General features: G+C 35.5%; 1 protein-coding gene across 3 annotated transcripts in view; it reads left to right on the plus strand.

Annotated features, from left to right (window-relative positions):
* Nucleotides 1-19,526, plus strand: part of TENM2 (teneurin transmembrane protein 2) — a 698,905-nt gene that overhangs the window by 153,155 nt on the left and 526,224 nt on the right. For all 3 annotated transcript variants that reach the window (XM_040604228.1, XM_040604229.1, XM_040604230.1), the window contains exon 3: nt 5,624-5,915. In XM_040604228.1, coding sequence (XP_040460162.1) covers nt 5,690-5,915 — 226 coding nt within the window. In that variant the 5' untranslated portion in view covers nt 5,624-5,689. The remainder of the gene's footprint in view (nt 1-5,623; nt 5,916-19,526) is intronic.

The raw sequence follows: 19,526 nt of genomic DNA on the forward strand, positions 1-19,526 counted from the left end.
TGTCACTTGATTTTTCAACTGACATAAAGTGCCTTTAAGAGAACAACTGCCCATTTATCCCCTGTGTCAATGCATTTCTGAAGCCTCTCGGTACAGGTAAGAGGATGTGCTTACATATGTCAACCCTCACTGCCCCACACTCAGTGGAAAATAAGGGGTTAATCCCTTAGCAGTTAGTGAATGATGTGAGACTAAGACTGTTAGAAAGCTGTCTAGTAGCTCCTGGGCTTTTCAGCAGTTCTTGATGACATGTTATTTTCTTAATGGGATGTTATTTTCATAATAGATTTAAACAGTTCTGGGATTTGTAAGAAGTTCCTGGAGTACAGAAATCTCAGAATATAGTCTGGAAATAAAATTATGTATATTTAAGTAGATAAAAATACATATATGATATAAATATTTGGCATAGTGTTTGATTTTGTTGTTGTGTTTAAAATTTTGACTGCCCTTAGTCTGAAGATATTTCCTATACTTTCAGTTTTCTAAAAAAAAAAAAAAAAAAAAAAAAAAAGAAAGAAAGAAACAGGAAAAAAGGTGGTTTTGTCTGCACTAAAGCACAACACAGAATGCCTATAAGCACTTATGTCTTCTATTACTTAAACCTGAATCATTCATCAGAACTGTTCTGAAATAGCTATTTCACATGTCATACTAAATAAGTCTAATTTTCAATACAATAGTAAAAGGAAAATCTAGTATTTGGAGAGGTAAAAAAATAGAATATGAAAAATATGAAGAAAGACTTATCAGTGGAAAATGAGGTTACATTGTTACACCACATGGACTGTCCAAATATACTTCGATTTTTTTGCCCAAATCAAAACCAGCACACTTGTCATCAACATTATTTCGTTTAACAAAGTGTATATGCTACAGTAGTGTTTCATTAAAATTCTGCATTTTATTTATCACCTTTTTTAAAAGGCAGAGGTGATCCAAAAGTAAAATGTACTTTTTTTACTAATATTAAAATCAGCAAAAAATACAGCAGTTAAATAACTCTTTTATTTATTCCAAAAAAATTTTGTACTGTGCCAAAGCTGAATTACTGAATTTTCTCATTTCAAAAAAAGTCTTTGCATAAAATAATGAACAGCATTTGAATCTCTAAATCACAAGCTTATTTCCAATTGTTGTTGATGAAAAGGAGCACAGGCTTTTAAGAGACCTGTTTGTTAATGAACAGATTGGTACATGGTGTACTACTACTTTTTTTAAAAAAAGAAAAGAAAAAAAAAAGACTGTTTCTTATACTGTGTGCACTATTGTAATGTTTTGATCTATTGTGCTAGGTTATTTAGGGGCACAAAGTAAATGTGAAGTGCTTTGTTTCCTCTTGAACTTCCAAGTGATTACTGCATTCTGTCTGTTGTGAGTGGCAGTTCTAATGGTCTAATGGTGATGTATGCTGTAATAGTCTAAGGGATCATTAGAAAACGCAAGAAATAAGCACATAACTTAAGTAAGATCAGTGTATGAATCAACTTCAAATTTAAAAAGAATTTTAGCGTAGGCTTCGCTAAGCCATTAAAATTCATTTTGAGTACTCCCTGCATGCCTCCTATTGATTTGACTTTGCTAATGCAAAAATAAGTGGTCAATTTTTTTAAAAAACCCTAAACAAAACCCTGTTTTTCACTTCTCAGATGCTCAGTTTTTTCTTCTCTATCTCCCTGCCCTCAGATCTCTCGCTCGCTCCTCTCCCTCCCACCTTTCCCTCTCCCCTCTCTCCCCAGGACACAGTGGTTTAATGCCCTTGGACTACCCCACATTACCACATACACTCTTGTTACCACTGCTGTAGTCATGTCCTGGTAAATAGTTCTACACATGAGCACAAGAAATCTTATATTGGGTGAATAGCGCGTCCGAGGTTTATTAGGCATGTGTAACTTGAGGCGCATACAATATGTGTCTGTATGTCTGCAGCAATTGCAGCATGTCCCGTTTATTACTTTAGATTTACTCTCTGTGGAAGATCTGGATCAGCTGAGACTATGTACCTTTGAAACTCGACCAACCCTTTTGCAAGCCGTAAATACCTTATTCAGAAAGTTAGATGGGGGTCCTATTAGTGAAGGCAGTTAGTGGTTATACGACTCTGTAGTATAAGTGGGTCACTATGAGCAGCCTCAGTGCAATCCTTTGAAACAAAAGGAATTACTAAATCAGTTACTATTTAGGTCAATTACTCAAAATAAACCATTCCTAGAGTGCCCCTGAGACAGGCAAGTCAAAGAGTATCAGGAATTTTTAAACTCAAATTGAATCTTACCGTTATTCCTGCTTAACCAAAGCTATTACATTTTACCTTCCCAGGAATACATTACATAAAGATTTGACTGGCTCACAGGGAAGGTGGTTAGCATTGAATTGAAACAGTATTTCATCTGTTCAAGAGAAGTATGAGGAAAATGAAAAACAAGTTTCTAGGAGTGTGTTACAACTTCATGTCATTGCATTTTAAGCCATGTATGGTGATACCATTGTCTGAATTTTAAGAGTGGTTTGTTGATGATGCTATGGAACTGCTTTTTACCTGACTTCTGTTCATAGAAATCCCCAAAGCAGAGATGAAAATGAGAAAGAAATCTATGAGTTTGGAGTTTTTTGCATTTAGGTAGATGTATTTAGTCTCAGATGCTTGGGATTTGTCATCAAGTAATAGGAAAAATAAGGAATAAAAGTTAAAGTACTCTAATAAATATGAACATGTCATTAACAGCCCCCCCCCCCCCCATTTTTTCCAAGTTATGTATAACATTTTTAACCACTCTTAAAATGTAGTAAAGTACCAAAAAAATTGTATGGCATAGTATTATAAAGACCAAGCTATTCACCAAATTACTATGATGTCTGATTCTTGTAACAGAATTTTCCTTAAGAATGGTCAAAGTAAAGCTGTTGGGACATACTTATCATATTTCTACATGTATTTTCTTGTGTTAACCTGTTGGGCTTGTCATGGTAACGACACTACAGACGTTGCGCGTTGCATTCTGCATGTGAGGGTGACCGAGGAACATTACTTCACATTATCAACAATAAAGCATTGTCTTACCATTTCCTTTTATTTTTATATTTGTAGGGTAATTGCACAAACCTCTACAAAGGCATGTTTATTGGGGAAACAATTTCAAAAAATCTTGTCTGCCTGAGAAGATGCTTTAATAAGCTAATATCATGGAAATACTCAGAAGTTTTATCTCAGTCATAGTAAATCCTTCTTTTAATTACAGTAACAAGGAATTAAATGTTCTTTCAGAAACAATAGAAATCAGGCCAGACAGCTTAAAGTTTAGCAATCATGAAAACAAAAGGCTGTTTGTTTTTCTGAACTGATAGACAATACCTTCATATGGAGTAATAGGCTTTTGTATTGAACAGTAGCGTGAAGACATCCAGTGGGTAATTGGCAGATTTTGCTCAATACTGTACTGTATTCATCTGTTTCTGTGTTTTATAATTGTGATATATTGATATCTGAATTTGATGAGATAGTATTGAACTGGGATCAAAGAGCCAGGCATTGTTAATCTAAATGATCATGTATCTTCTCAAACTTCAAGCAAGTGTTTGTTCCACCAGTGTTAACTTGCTTTACAGTTAACATGCTTTACAGTTTAATAAATATTACACGACCAAATAATTTGAACTGAATAATTCAGATACAGAGAAGTCAGCTTAGCCACTAGATGTTCAGAAAGCTGAGAAACAGGAGTGTGTATTGAGTCTTCCTTTCTCTTTAATCTAAAAGTATAAAACTAACCCTCCCAGTTTTAAGTGCTGAATGTCTTCTGCCTTTGTTTAGACTTTTCTGCGTGTGCTGTTTTGTGAGGGCTTTTTCCCCTCTCAGAAGTGTATCATCATAGTTAAAAAAAAAAAAAAGCAGAAAAAAGTAGGCATGTTTACACTTTTTATTGCTCACAGATTGTGGAGTACCTGTGGGTGGCTTAAAGCAGCTGTTTCTTCTGGTTACCTAACTTTCTTTAAAATACAGAAAAAAAAACCCAAAACCAAACAAAAAAAACCACAACAAGTCTAAATGTCAGAGTCTAAATGAAGCCAAGAAACCTTTTCTCAAATTCACTAGTTTCTCTGGCCAAGTGCATTTATTCTCTCTTAGGGACATAATTAATTCCAGCCAAAAAGCAATGATTTAGCCAATACTAACGCTAATATTATGACCTCTTCTCCTATGGGTGCAAACAACTTCAGTAAAGATGATTGCCCTCTGGGTTTTTTATCATTTTTTGCTGGAGTTTGTTACTTTGGTGGCAGAGGTGGCAGAGGAGTTGTACTGCTCAAGTGCTGTGGTGGTTTAAATGAAGACTCTGGCCTGGGACTGGGTGTAGGTGGTGTGCAGGATCCGCTCCCGTTCTGCTGGGGGGGCTTTGGAGTAGGCACCTGAACTGCGAGGGCATGGTGGGAAAGAAAAGGTCTTCAACTGCCCCAGCTAAATTTGCCAAAACCATTTCTTCACGTCCTTAGCCATGTATAGAAAAGCAAAGATTTTTTTTTCCGGTTTTTGCTTGTTAGCAAACCTGGATGGTTTTTGTGTGAAAAGATTTCATTTCCAGCAAAAGTTTTGTCACAAGGATTTCTCAGGACTAATACAGACCTGGGCATAGGATGTCATGGGAGAAAGACATACACACGAATACTGACTCAAAATAATTAGTACCCCAGTGGTTAGGGTGCTTGTGCTTAGTGTATTTTTTGCTTTCTACAGTATCTTTCATTCTGCAGTTTATGCATGATAACTGTGCATATATTAAAGTATATATGCCACAGTAAGGGTGTTCTAATTAAGTAGACTTAGAATCTACCTCTTTCTGGTCCAGTAAGCAAGAAGATATTCACACAATTTTGAAGACCTCCAACTGCTGAGATGGACAAACTGGTCATCTTGAGGGACTGTGAAGAAGAGCATTTAGTCATGTTCTGTGGTGCGCAGAGCATCCAATTCCCAAAGCGTGTTCAGAGAATCATAAAAATGCAGAAATGTCGAGGCTGGAAGGAGAGGACCTCTGGAGATACCAGGTCCAACATTCTGTTGAGAATAGGGCCTTGGATTATGTTATCCAGGGGTAATAAAGTAAGTTGTTGCTGCTTCTGAACACGTTAAAGAATAAAGTACACCTTTGTAATGCATTTACGCTGAATAGGAATAATCTCTATGCAACTCTCCTGCATGCTTCATTCTTAATTGCAAGCCCTCCTGCAGGAAGAACGGAAATAATTAAAGCTGGTTTGAGTCTGCTTTTCTTTATACTTTTGTATAACAGGAACAAATATTATTCTTTCGGTTCCACATTGTTATCAGTGCTCATTCAAAAAATTAAAAGATAACTGTTTTTGTTTTATCATTATTTTTTAAACTCTTCAATGAGATGATAATTTAGATAGAATTCAATTCTTTTAAAGCATTTGATTTTCTCTTCCCCCCCTCCCTGCTCTTTCAGGTAAATTATTTCAATTTCTGATGATGTATCGTGTGGGTCTTCTCTTTTTTCTCATCTGCACTGCATTGTTCTTCAAGGATAAGTTGGGAAAAGTAGACTAAAACAAAATATAGCAGCAGCATTGCTCATCTTTTGTTATCCTTTCCTGTTTTTAGGTGACAGTGACTGACCCCAAAGATAAGAGTAGGCTTTTCTGAAAACATCCTACCTGACTCAGAATAATGGATATAAAAGACAGAAGACACCGTTCTCTGACGAGGGGCCGGTGCGGAAAGGAGTGTCGCTATACAAGTTCTTCACTGGACAGTGAAGACTGCAGAGTACCAACTCAGAAGTCTTACAGCTCAAGTGAGACCCTGAAGGCGTATGATCATGACACTAGGATGCACTACGGGAATCGAGTTTCTGACCTGGTTCACAGGGAGTCAGATGAGTTTCCAAGACAAGGTATGTTTAAAGTCAGAACTGGTTTATTTTACAGTAATCCTTGGTAGACAAACTCTGTGGCTTGTTAAAGTATACCAGTGTTACAAGGAGTTTTAATGAAAGAACTATAGGAAAATGGATGCCATTTTATGGTTACTTCACCTGTTTTGTGTTAAATTAGGAAGTTCTTCCTCTTCTCAGATTTCTGATACTGTCAGAATCCACTGCTTGTAAATGAGGCAAACCAGCATCCACTGTTCAAAACACCTGATAAACACAAATGCTAGTGACCCTTAACCAGATGTCAGCTGCCATGGATCTCAGGGCTGGCCAATAAGCTAACCTTGTATTTCATTTCCTAGGTTAATTTTACAAATAATAATGGCATTTTCACCTACACTTGTCTGTCTTTAACAGAGTACTTGTACTGAAAAGATAACTAAAACACTGTTATGGTAAAACCCCTTATGCCAACTTATATTAATTATTAATCAGGTGCCTTGGAATTCCTTTGCTGTTCTTAACTGCTGTGTAATCATATTGTGGGGATGGGCATGCTGTTTCCTCTGACTTGATTTTTGTCTCTGTTTACCCTTACTGCTTACCCTTTACCTCATAAAAACTGGAAGGAGGAAACCCGTCTAATTACTTTTATAATTGGTTATAATATGTTATCACAGCATTGAGATCCTAGAACTAATATTTGAAATAACCTGCCTGTGTGAACTTGTAAGCAGGGTGCAGTAATCGTTTTTTTAATAAAATGTTCCTCCCTTTAAATACCTGTTATGTTCAATGAATTAATGAATTAATAATCTAAATGGTTTTAGTTGAAAAAACTGTGATTATGCCTTTGCACTATACGCGCACATAGTTTTACTCTCTATCGGGTATTTACGTGTCTCCATAAATCATAAGTGTGTTGAAACCATTAGTGAACATTGCTTCATAGGAACATTGTTTAATCATCTGGTTAACTTGACCAAACAGCCTGATTAAACTGTGACTCAGTCAACAATTAGCAATGTTTTTTAAAATAAATTACTTGTTTAGTTTCAGTTGAAGAATCAGATATGGTTTATAGTAAGCAAGATATAGGCAGTTTTGAGGTATAGATGTATAGCCCTTTGTTCCCCTCTCAAGGGAAGGTAAATTATCTAGTATATCTTTAACTGAAAAACTTTACTATTTTATAACGTGCTTGTTAATGGCATATGATAGTTCTTTACTACACATTTCTAATATTGTGACTCAGGAATTTCTAAGTTATCACACTTCCCTGTGGAGATCATTCAGTGAAAGGGCATTTTTTAAGCTTGGTATTTTGACATATTGACATAAACAATGCTTGTTTTAAGCATTCTGCCAGCCGTCGGCATCTTTTTTCACCTTTAAATCAAAATATCTATTAATTAGCATCACTGATTAAATCCTTGTTTAATTCCTTGTTTCTGTTGCATTTGTGTACAGACATTTGGAAGTGCTTGCATTGTACTTGGTCTATCAAACACCCGGTTCTATTTTCTGAGTAATCTCTGTTCTAGTAGGGTTTTTTCTTTGCTCATAGGTATTTACCTAGAGATAACGCATCAAACCGCAACTAGCTCATATGAGCTACTGGAGCCATTTTCACTGCGGTTTGTTCAGCCTTTGTGTACAGGAGTCATCTAAATATTACTTTTCCCTATCTGGATGATTGATGCTTCAGCTCAAGTGCCTCATTTTAGTTTCCAAGTCATTATTCGGCATTTCATGAGGGTGTTCTTTTTCTCTTGATTACTGATTTGACAACTGTTCATCCTCCTCCTGCTCTTAATTTGTTCTTATCTGCCCTCTTTATGAAGGGGAGTGCAAATTGTTGGTAACTGAATTGAAATGCTCACATTTTTATTCTTTTCATTATTCCCCCCAACCCTGCTTGTCTCTGTTATGTCTAGATGAATGAAGTTTATTTTAGAGAGCCAAAGTAATTTTTTTGGTTAAATAATATGAGCAGTAACTCCTTATTTTCCTGTTAAGTTTAGAAAGCAAATTTCGTTCGGAAGTAAGTCTGTATGGTGAATCTTTGTGTTTGAAGGTTTGGTATCTTTCTGGTTTTACAGTTCCTCTACTCTCATGAAATTTGAAATGATGTAGCAAGTAGATCTAGATTAAGACTTGGTACATGTCCTCACATTCTACATTGATATTATGTGGATAAAAATGTGGTTCGTGTAGTAGGAAATACAGTTTATTACATCTTATGCGTGTGGTTTCCAGCTGCAGAAATCTAGAAATTTACACATGTAAATTTATTCCAAATTTGTGTGGGTGTTTTGATGGGATTAAATTCTGTGGGAAATAAACATGTTTAAAACAGTCTTTAGAGAATTTTTGATTCTTCTATTATAAAAAATCTTGACTTTTTTTTAAGCAATTGTAGATACTTTCCTCAATATCTTGCCTCTGCTGTTAGTAAAGCTATGTGCACTTGATTTATTGAAAAGTATCTGGTTTAATCCTGGCACTGGAAATGCTCAAAGTAGTTGGTTTTAACTGCTGCCTGTTTGTATGTTGCTCAGTTTTGAAAATCTGTTAAGCATAAGACCAAGTTATACTACTTCCATTTTTGCTTATGATGGTTCAACAGTGAAATGATAATAACAAAAAATTATATTCAGAGCTCAGAAGTCTGAAACAGATCTTTTTGGTTTGCTTTAGTATTTTATTGTCCTTCTGTTTTCACTTGTTTGTTTCATTCTTCTTGAAAAAGCAGATCTACAAAGTATAAATACATCTCTAAGCTAGTGTGAATAAAGCATTTCATGGGAAAGTTCAACGTTGATGGAAGTTTAACTCTGAGAATCCAACCTAAAAGCTTTGTCATCATGCATGTTTTGAAATAAGCTTTTTGTGCTAATCGTTGACAAATGCGCCTACCTAAGAAGGTTCCTGTTTGTTTTAGATGCTACTTTCTGGTGCAGTATTTGGAAGCTTTGCTATGAAGGCGTGATGACATGAGTGTATATTACCTGAACAACCTTAGTCTGGCATTACTTCTACTGTGCTTTTCCTAAGATGTTTGCCTGTAATTTTTCAGAGTAATAAACTTCCCCTTTTAAAGTCTGTTTTTAACATATCAGTAATATTATTTGTATAAAGTAGTTCAGAATAGGTGTAGTATTTTTGTGTCAAACTTATTTTCTGATCATCCTCAAAGCAGGAGTTCAGGTTCTTGGCTAAAATGGCCAATGCATGTGCGAGCTATTAATTTGTCTTAGATTTTCCATAATATAGATAGAAATGTATCTGTAATTCAATACCTGCACTGGATATTCATTAGTCAATCGATCTGAAAAATATCATCCTTCAGTGGATCTGAGAGAGCATTCAAACATTACAGGATTTATTTAAAGTTGTGGAGTCCTTTTTGAATGCTGTATTTTAAGATGAATAGGAACTTTTATGCTTCCTGCTAGGATATATCAAAAGCCTGACAATAGTTCTGACACCTCTGAATATTTGGAATATTTTACAATCTTCTGGTTATTCGTGAATTTCTCTACATGCCATGTATTTTTCCACCAAAAAGAACCAATTATCAAACTGTTTTTTTAAAAATAAAATAAAATACTTTCTTTCTGACTTCATCTGCTGACACAGCATGGTGAAAGTAGTTGTTTTTTTAAGACAAAAACTGGAATTATGGAAAACCTTTCTTCAAAGAGGTTGCTTTGAAAGGCAACTTTTCTTCAAGTATACTTTGTAACCAAATTGTGCTAAAAGAATACCCTACTGAGTTGTTAAGAGTTTTAAACTGGGTTTCGAAGGGGTGATTGCAAACCTTACTATTCCAGAGTTCCTCACTTGGCATTCATAGCTCATGGATTTTGTGTTTCTGTTTGAGCCAAATGCCAGGCTTCAGCTGATGCAAAATTTATTAGCCAATAGTTATACTGAATTGACTGCTTTCTCATTCTCAGGTCAGATCTAGTTTAGCAGTAAATCTCTGCTGTGAAATGTTAGAACAACTAGACTATATGATTGAAGTTATTAAAAATAAGTCTAAACCCCACAATCATACTAAACTGCACCCAACAGCCTTCTGAAATATTTTGAATATTTTTACCGCAGTTGAATTGCTTTCTGTATGTCACAACATGCCTTTTTGTATGGTGAGATAATTTCAGTAAAGAACAGCCGCCAATACCTTTCTGTATGTCAGCTCAAATTCTATATTTTATTCTTTTGTACTTAAAAATGTGTGCTTCTTGTATCCTGTTTAACACTCTAGGTATGTTAACAGGAATTGGAAAAAATTAGTAATTATGTTTATAAGAAATCCCTTATAATGTTCCTCTAAGATTGTCCAGTATTTTTATTAACATCAAATAGAAAATTAAGCTATTGCAGTAGAATTCTCAGAGGGGCACTTGCAAAGCGTTATGCGCTTGTTTTTGGTTCACATGGAGTTGTGTTACTATGCCCTGCTACTCTTGGGTATTTCATGCAGCATCTTTTCTTCATATATATTGAATAGGTTTCTTGAAGAAAAAAGAAGAATATCAATAACACACAGACACACACACACAAAAAAAACCAACCCAAAACCCCCAACCAACCCAAAGCAACCCAAACCATTTTGATGAATCTCCATTTTATTTTTTACAACCTACTCTAGGGCAGCTCTGATTCCTGAGAAAAACTTATGTTGTTTTCTGTTCTTGTTCTTCCTCCCATCATAAATCTGTCACCAAATAATTTACTGAGACACGTTCGAAGAACCACAACACAGTAAGAACATTTTATGGGAGAGATAAGGCGGGCTCAGGACTAAAGTTATCGTGTCCAGCAACTGATGTGCTGCTGTGCAGAGGGAATAGCTGCTGTTACAGGTCTGCAGACTGACTAGACTTTGTCTTACTTCCCAGTAACACCCAGATGAGATTCTGGTCATCTTGTCATCCAACTTGAGTCATACTCCACTTTTAGGCCCAAATTATTGTGTCCCTTCCAGATCCCACTGAGTTTTATTAATTTTAGTTTTAATATTTCCTTCTAGAACCTGTGACCTTTTGAAAATTAAATGTTTGATATATAGATTTGGATTAAAGACATTAAAGAAATCTTTTTCTTGTATTCTGACTAGAGTGGGAGCACATTCTTAGTTTTCCTTTGTCATGTTAGGTTTTGAGTGGCATTCTGCAATATGTTGCTTTTCAGTATATCCATACACTTAAATAATCAAATAAAATCTGAGGTGCAGGCAGGTGGCATAAGCTCAAGGAGGAAGCCCTTAACATGGAATCAGATGTAGGGTAGTTTGTGTGGGAAAAAGGGCCTCAAGGCAAATTTCCTGTTGGAACTGGTATACACGTGTAATTTGCACTGCTGCTGAATCAAGATTTACTTTGGTTTTAATGGTTACCTGAGAGATATATGATCCCAGCATAAAATATTTATTAAGGTGAGACAACTGCATTCAATTTCTCTTCTCTAGAAAGCACAGCATTAGTGAGAAATAAAAAATTATATTATAATATGTATACCTTATTAAATGAAACACAGATGTTGAATAAAAACTCCCTCCCCTTCCTTCTCCCTCCCCAAATCATAAAAGATTATATGGGTCTTACTGTTAAGTGATTTAAAAACATGAAAGCACTTTTCATCTGTGCTTTCATCTCTGTTGATATTGTTAATAATGGAGCTATGTAGCAGCATTACTAGAATAGCAAATGAATAAAAGTACAAGCCTTTATAGCATCCTTCCCCAAATAAGCTTTTAGGAAAGGAAAATGTAAGAAAGTCTAACCCAAAATCTAACATGCCTCCTTTCATTTATACTCTAGCAATCAGTCAAGTAGCCTTTTGAGCTGTAATATTAAGATCTGCTGATAAATAGGCATTAAATTAAAACTTTGTGTATATTAGAGCTGGCTTTTCAGGGAAACATCATGGAATACGCTCTCACTTTTTGGGGTACTTCCAAGTACATACACATAAATTGTTTTCTCTTGCTCTTTTGTGTTTTGTTTGGGTTTGTGGGTTTGGTTGTTGTTTTTTTTCCTTTTGAGCAGCAAGCTCCCTGATTTGTAAATGATAATTTAAATCAGTCATTCTGATAATCTCTTACTTTCCACTTCCCTTTCATTCCCCTTCCGTCCTCCTTTCTTGGTGTTTCACCATTCTATATCTTCACACATTGTGACTTAATTTGCCGGGTGCGGTTGGCTGCTCAGGCTGGCTGGAGCTAAGCGTTGAAAAGTCAGGTTATCTAACATAGGCTTGTGGAATGAAGGTGTAACTCTTGCTCTCCTACCTATTTGGCTAGCTGAGACAGCTTCTAGATCAGCATCTTGGCCATCGGGGTCGTCCTCTGAGAGAGCAGGTACTGAGTTGACAGGAGGTGTATTCCAGCCCTCCAGTTCAGAGGAGCCGTTGCAATGCAGCATGTTGAAATATTTAAAATGTCATTGCTGTGGAAAGAATGTAATCAGCTAGCAAGCTAAATGCACGGTGTAATCAGGTACAGTATCACTGGGAATCTGCATCTAGATGAACATAATAAAGATAAGGTTGGAGCTGAATGAAATACTGTCTTCTGAAACTTTATATAAAGAAGCTATGATGCTGACACAGGACCCCAGTAATAATTAATATGACCAGTGCTGAAAAACACAGTACTATTCTAATATTGATATGTAGTTGTAGAATAAACAAACAAACAGCTAGATATAATATGTGAATTCTGTGTACACACACAGTTTCTCTCAGGGAATAATTTGTTATTCTTGGCATTTTCTCTCTAGTGATCATTATTAAAAATCAGCATTTGTTTACATTTTAAATTACAGAATCAGAATGCAGGGATTTCCAGTGCAAATATATAGGTATGTATAGACTTATGCTCCCTTTTTTCTGAACAGTTATTTAGCTTTCACAAAGAGCTTCTGCTTTTTTAATACTGCTGCTTTACTGGACTCCTTGTTAGTTGATGATTAAGTTAAACTACCTTCTATTTTTTTTAAGCATTTACAAAGTTGCATGAGCATTATGTAAACTAGATATAAAAGGATAACTTCTAAAAAGTAGGCATAATCAACTCGTGTAGTTAGCACCCGCTGTGAATAAAAGAAATTTTTTTTAAAAAAGTAGGTCTACACTAGAATAGGCTTAGTAACCATTTTAATGCAAATACCTTTTCAAAAGCACTTCAAAATTAATAGGAATTATATTTTCTATACTTAATAGTTACAAATTTGTATCAGGCAAAAAGATCTTCTGCTTCAAAATAGAGGAGTAGTGCTTGCTCACCTTATAATACCAAGGCCCAACAGAATGTTGAAGCAAACCTATTCTTTGTGTACATTTTCCCCCTCATCCCTTTACTTGGTTACGTACTAGAAGTCTAAGACTTTGGATACTGAAAATAATAATTTTTGATCATATAAATCCTTCTCCATTTCTTTATGCATGAACATGTGCACACCCTTCCAAGATATCTGTTCTATTTAGGCACATCTTTCTGGGTGCTTTTTCTCATATTAAAATCCTTTGTACAGGGAAATAATGCACTCCAAGGAGATGAAATTATAATTTTCTTTTTAAAATAAGAAACTTTAAATGAAAATACTTATTTCTTGATTAATCCTACAAAAAAATTGGCTAACTTGTGTAAATCTGGAAATATTCTACCTTCTCTGGGTTTTTGTCTTCAGAAGGATCTGAAGTTTAATGTAGATATTTTTAGCATGTATTTTCCAGCGAGGAGAGTTTGGAAAGGAGGCTGATTACTTGTGAGTGTTCCCAAACTGATGAAGAGACTCAGATGCTTTTCCAATACACCTTTTACCATGAAAATCTCAGATTTAAAAAGATTTTACGCTTGATCTGGGTTTGAATTGGGCATCTTTGTCCCTGCATCTTAGGCATGTACCAGAAAATTAAGTCTTTAGAAGTCATGTAGTCCAGAATTTGCATTAGTGAATATTGTTTTGTTTCTGCTGTGGACTTGGGAACCCTTCTAAAGCTTGTTTTCTGGTAAAGAGAAATTAGGCCATTTGGTTCTCCTCCTCCATTCTCATAATACAGAAAAATAGAAATGTTCAAATAAAATGGAAATCCATAAATTTTAAACTGACAAAAGTATTTATTTTGGATTATACATTGTTGAATGCTCTGATACCAGATGTTTTTAAGGTCCATGTCCTCAGGAGAATAAGAAAAGGATTAGACATTTTTATATTACTGGAGCGTGTGGAAGATGGGTTAAGCACCAGAGTGTATGCACTGCTCCAATGCACAAGGCAGTTTTCAGCTCAGGTAAGCTGGGAACATGTTTTACGTGTTTATTGTGTTTATTCTGTAATTTCCTTCTACACCTTTTTTTTTTTTTTTTCCCCCATGTTCTTTTCAATTACATTACTATTGCTGGGGACTAAATTCTAGACTCAATGGACAACTGGTTGTTGTGTGGTAATGTTTATATTTGTTCCTCTTTGTTCTCCTAATACCTCCAATGGACTACATGATTTTTAGAAGCTTTTCAAATACTGTGACTGAACCCAAATACACACAGTTTACATAGTAAGGAAAACATAAGGAAATTTTCAAACAAACAAAACCCACCTAAAGCGCATTATCTTCCGTAGAGAACCGTGGATGTTCTGGACTTGAGTCAAAGTGCTGATGACCAATTTGCTTAAAGCCTATCAAAGGGAATCAAAATTAGTATAAAAAGAAAACAGCAAGCAAGCGTAAGTGGGTAAGCAGGGCCCAGCATTTTTTATTCTTTTTGTTGTATATTATTTGTCTTTGGATTCAGCGTTTAAGGTCACAAGGCCTACCAGTTATCTTGTTCGGCCTGATATCTGGTTGCTCATTAACTTTCATCAGATTATTTCTACATTGACCTCGGTAATCTGTCCTTGAATGAGGCACTTTCTGGTGTCTTGAAAACATCAATAGGCAGAAAATCCATTTTTTTCACCGGTGGCCAGCGTCTGTGGGAAGTCAGCCTCCACGTTAAAGCAGACCCTAGCTTCTCTTTGGATTTTGGAAGCTGGTTTCAACTGCTAGCCATTAGGTCTGTCTGATGATGACTTTTCTGTTTTATTAGAACACCCATAATCCTCTTCTTTTTCTTTAGATTCAATTAGACGCTGCAGTTAAGCCAGTCGTGTTTTCTGTGAGCTCTGTTTATCTAGCTAGGTAGAGATTTTCAGGCATCTGCCTCTTAGTATCTTCTGTCATGAATTCAGATTTATTGCTCATTTCTGAACACTCTCCTATCTTTTAGCTTTTCTCTAAAAGAAGCAAAATGTAACATAGTAATGCCATGTATGCTTCAGTGATGTGGGTAAAGACATGTTGAAGAGCCAGTGACATGTATAAAGATAGCCCTTTCGTGCAACTTCCAGGTTTGTAAATCCAATCTTTAGATGAGCTTTTTTTTTTTTTTTTTCTGGTAGCAGTCAGTTTCTGTTGTGCTTTTGGTCCTTCAAGGTTCCTGTATTTTTTCAGAGTCTAGATATCTGACTAGACAAAGTAGCATGCAGATATTTTTATATATGGCCATTTTTTATATGAGTGCTTAGCTGGAAGTGTCTTACAGTGAATGCAAAAGTACATGTCTGTGAACGTAGACCATATTGGAAACAGAGATTTACTGTCCCAAAGTGTAATGCTTACTCAGCCATCTGATGAGATTTGAGCACTAAACAGTTTGAGAGGGATGCATAAAGCTGTTTTATTACAAGATGCTGTTATGAATTGTAGCAGCTTTCCTTATGGTATACTGCTGTTGCCAAACAAGCTGCATGAATGTAAGCAGTTTTATTTGTAATTACTTGCTTACATTTCCTTAGAATATTTGGGTTATAGCTGTTTGTGATTCCTACTCCTCCGCTGGTGGCAATCCCTACATCCTGTTTAATTCAGAATGAAAAGATATCTTTTAGAACTGTTTGGAGAAAAGCCTCTCTGAGGAACGCTAGTTCTTATACTTGATACAGAATGGGTCTCAGATGTTTGTATGTGTGTGATAGAACCTTGTTAAAATGGATGCAGAAGGCTTATACAGGAAAACTCAAAAAACCCAGTTATCTTTCTTCTTGATGTAGTGAAAATTAAAGTAAGAGATTTCATTTTAGCTGAATTGAGCAAGTCCAGAAAATGGAGAAGGGAATTGCTCATGTAGAGAAACGTTATGGAAAACACAGTTGTTAAGAACTATTTTCTAAACTTTGGTCAAACTGGATGTTACAAACTGAATTTGACACTTGAAAATGTTTTTGCCCTAACACCAATAGCAGCGCCTGTTGTCTTATGATTCTGTTCTCTGAGCTCTGTGTAACTACTGTTGTGTTCGATGATGCTAGTTAGCTCTGTTTTCCTTAAAACAATCAAATATTTTCACAGTTATTACTCTCACAGGGTAAGATATTTGCTTGAAGTACATTGCAAGAGAAGAACAGTTTGATCATTGGTACTGAAATGTCTTTTCAGTGTAGCGTGTCCGGTGTAGTTTTGAAAGTCCAACCTTGATCTTCTGTTAATTACCATGCAAGATGCTTCTTCAGCTTAATAAAAAATTTTCTTGTACAATCTTACGAATATCCATTTTGTTATATTCCTTTCATTGCTTCCTTTATCCAAGTTATCAGCCCAGGTATCCCTTGCTACTCCTAGTATTGTAAACATCTGTTAGCTGCACGCATGTCACTTTTATATTCCTTCTTTTCTTATCAGCTCTTTTATCCACTCTTAAGCTCTGAATCCTGGTGGTTGCTGTCACTGGGTTTCTTCTCTAGGTGTATGTTTTCATTCTAATCATGTGTGACCTAAACTTCATGGAAAGTTTCATGTATGGTGGGATTACACAGAGAGCTACAGCTGAGGTTTTTTTGTTTGGCTGTTCCACCAGCTGTTGTAGAATGTAAAGAAATGTCAAATGTTAAGAAAATTCAAACAAATATCCAACATCAGTAGTATTTTTCCCACTATTGCATGTGAAAAAGGTAGAATAGCATTTGGTCAGTTTTTACCTAGAAATAAGCAACTTGTGTGCTGACTGCTGGCCAGAAACAAGTTTGAATTTTTGTTATATGAAATAGTCAGTGCACAGTCGCAGGATGACTCATTTCAGTACAACTCTGTTTCTTGAATACATTAATCATTTCAGTTTGTGTAAGTATTGAAGTAAAAATTATCAGTATTTCAGATTTTGTGACTTAAGCCATAGGCAATGTTAAGTCCAATAATTAAAAAAACAAAAAAACAACAAAAAAAACCCACAACCAAAACCAACAAAACTATCATGTAGAACAAATTGCATTAATTTCATTCCCTCAAGCAGATGGCCCATTCTGTGGTGACTGGTCTAGCACAATATTCTTGTTCTTTTGTATTACTTCCAGTACGATACTGTGATGTAAAGATGGCAGTTTAAGATAACATATTAAATATTATAAATATAATATTGGCATATCAAATGATGTAGTTACAGGGCTTAAAAAGCTTTACATAAGTAATATTCCATTTAATTTCATCGCGATATCCAATTGTCTCTTGGAGTTTTTCTATCCGGAAGATTTCAAGCATCTGAACAGTGTGAAAGCAAAGCTAAAACGGTGCTTAACCTCTGTGAGAAGCTATTACCTTCAATACACATTATTCACAATATGCTGAATGTGTACTACACAGAAACTGATAAACTGGACACCATTCTTGTTTAAGTAATCACACCAACATGTTGGAGAGGTGGAAACAGTAGTGTTAGTCAAACAGTTTCTTGTTTTGGGAGTTTGGGATTTAGTTTCTAATGAGTCTGCTAAATTTGGTGCAGTTATATTTTGGCACTAATTTTAAAATCATGATAGTGAATAAAATTCTATGTATGAATATGGAACTAAGTGTGTATGCTCCTATTATTTTTTTCTAAATTCTTACAAACACAAAAATAAAACTTGTAAGACATTATTACCAATATCTGCTTCAAGCACTGAAATTATAAAGTAGATTGTTAATAATATGAGAAATTATATATCACAGCTGTAATGCTATGTCTTCCAAAGTTAATGAACAGTTACAATTTTCATAATGAAAAATTAAAATAAGGTTAAAGTGGTTTATAAGACTGCCTACAGATCTAGCAGCAGTCTAATTAGAAGAAAGAACATTAAATTTGAGGGACTTGGAAATATGTACTGTCTAGTATTGATAGAAGACTAAAATCCTGTACTTGTATTTAGGATTGTTTGAATGTGGACGCTTCAACCAGAATGCAGCACAGAAAAATGAAATGTTATTTGCTTTCTGAAATCACTGTGTACACAAAGATTGTGGTTTTAGATGTCTTCAGTACTTCAGTTATGTGATTCTCTCTTGTTGACTCAGTGCAACAATCTCTCATCTGTGTTTGCCTGTTTCTTTACCATTTCTTAAGTAAAATGTACCTTTGTGCTTGGTTTTGGTATTAACAAGCTATAATGAAACTTTAGTTACTGTACATCGACTATTCTGGGGTAATTGCAATAAAGCAGCATAAGTGAGGTGCTGGCTTAATATATAAGGGTCTTTTTGAGTAAGTCCACTACCCACAACTGTTTGCCTTTGGGATACGGTATTTTCAGAACTGACCTGAAACATCTGACTTGCGTGCTGGTGTTCAGCTTCAGACCACAAGAAGCTGTTGTGACACGTTTTCCATGTTCTTGCATTGCCCTGAAAATCGGTGCAGGGGTGGGATATGTGCTTGAACAGTCTGAAGCTGTGAAACTGCCTTCTCTTCCCACAAGTGTTTGCCCAGGCGGGAGGTTGGGGAAATTCACATGTAGGGAAGCTTTGAGAGGTTGACAGCATAGAAACTGAGACAAGCATTGTAATACTGCACTTCCCTGAACTTGTTTTTTCATTTTGTGTAATCCAGAATGACTGTAATTGAGAGTATATTTGGAATAAGCAGGCTTTGTGGTTATCAAATATGTCAGCTTTGCTTTTTATGTTTATATGTCGGCTTTGTAACTCTTATAAGCTGTTATTGCATGACAGACTCCTCCATCTTAAATTCAGTCTCTTAAATTCATCTTCTTCCTTCATTTTTTGACAGCATAACAATGTTATACCTTGATCCAAGTATATCTATCCCACACAGGGGGTTTTCTGTGTGCCATTTTTTCTTTGTGGACATCACTATGCTAGGCAGAACAATCCTTGTTAACAAAATTTCTCTGAAGTATTGTTTTAGAGTGAGTTTTCTGTTGATCTGTGTGTTTCCTCATTATTTCTACAGCTTGAAAAAACATAACGGGATAGGATTTATCCAATTTTTCATCAGTATTTCTTTTAATGCTGAGGGTCTTAGTATCCAGTTTAAGAAAATGTATACCCAAAAAAACCAAAAAAAAAATTCAGAAGTGTGGCAACCTATCCTCTTACCCTACAGATGTGATAATTATAAAAGAGAGAGTTCGGCATTCCAAAATATGATGATTGTCTGTAGAACAAGATGGGGTATCTGTGCATAGGAACAACTTAGAATAAATACAATTACTTGGCATATTAAGCAAACCCAAAATTAAGAGGTGATTTTCACAGTTGTAATATTGTATCGTAAAATATACAAGTATTGTTTAATAGCACTGAGTCAGT

The sequence above is a fragment of the Falco naumanni genome, chromosome 8 (assembly GCF_017639655.2).
Source record: "Falco naumanni isolate bFalNau1 chromosome 8, bFalNau1.pat, whole genome shotgun sequence".
Classification (NCBI taxonomy): domain Eukaryota; kingdom Metazoa; phylum Chordata; class Aves; order Falconiformes; family Falconidae; genus Falco; species Falco naumanni.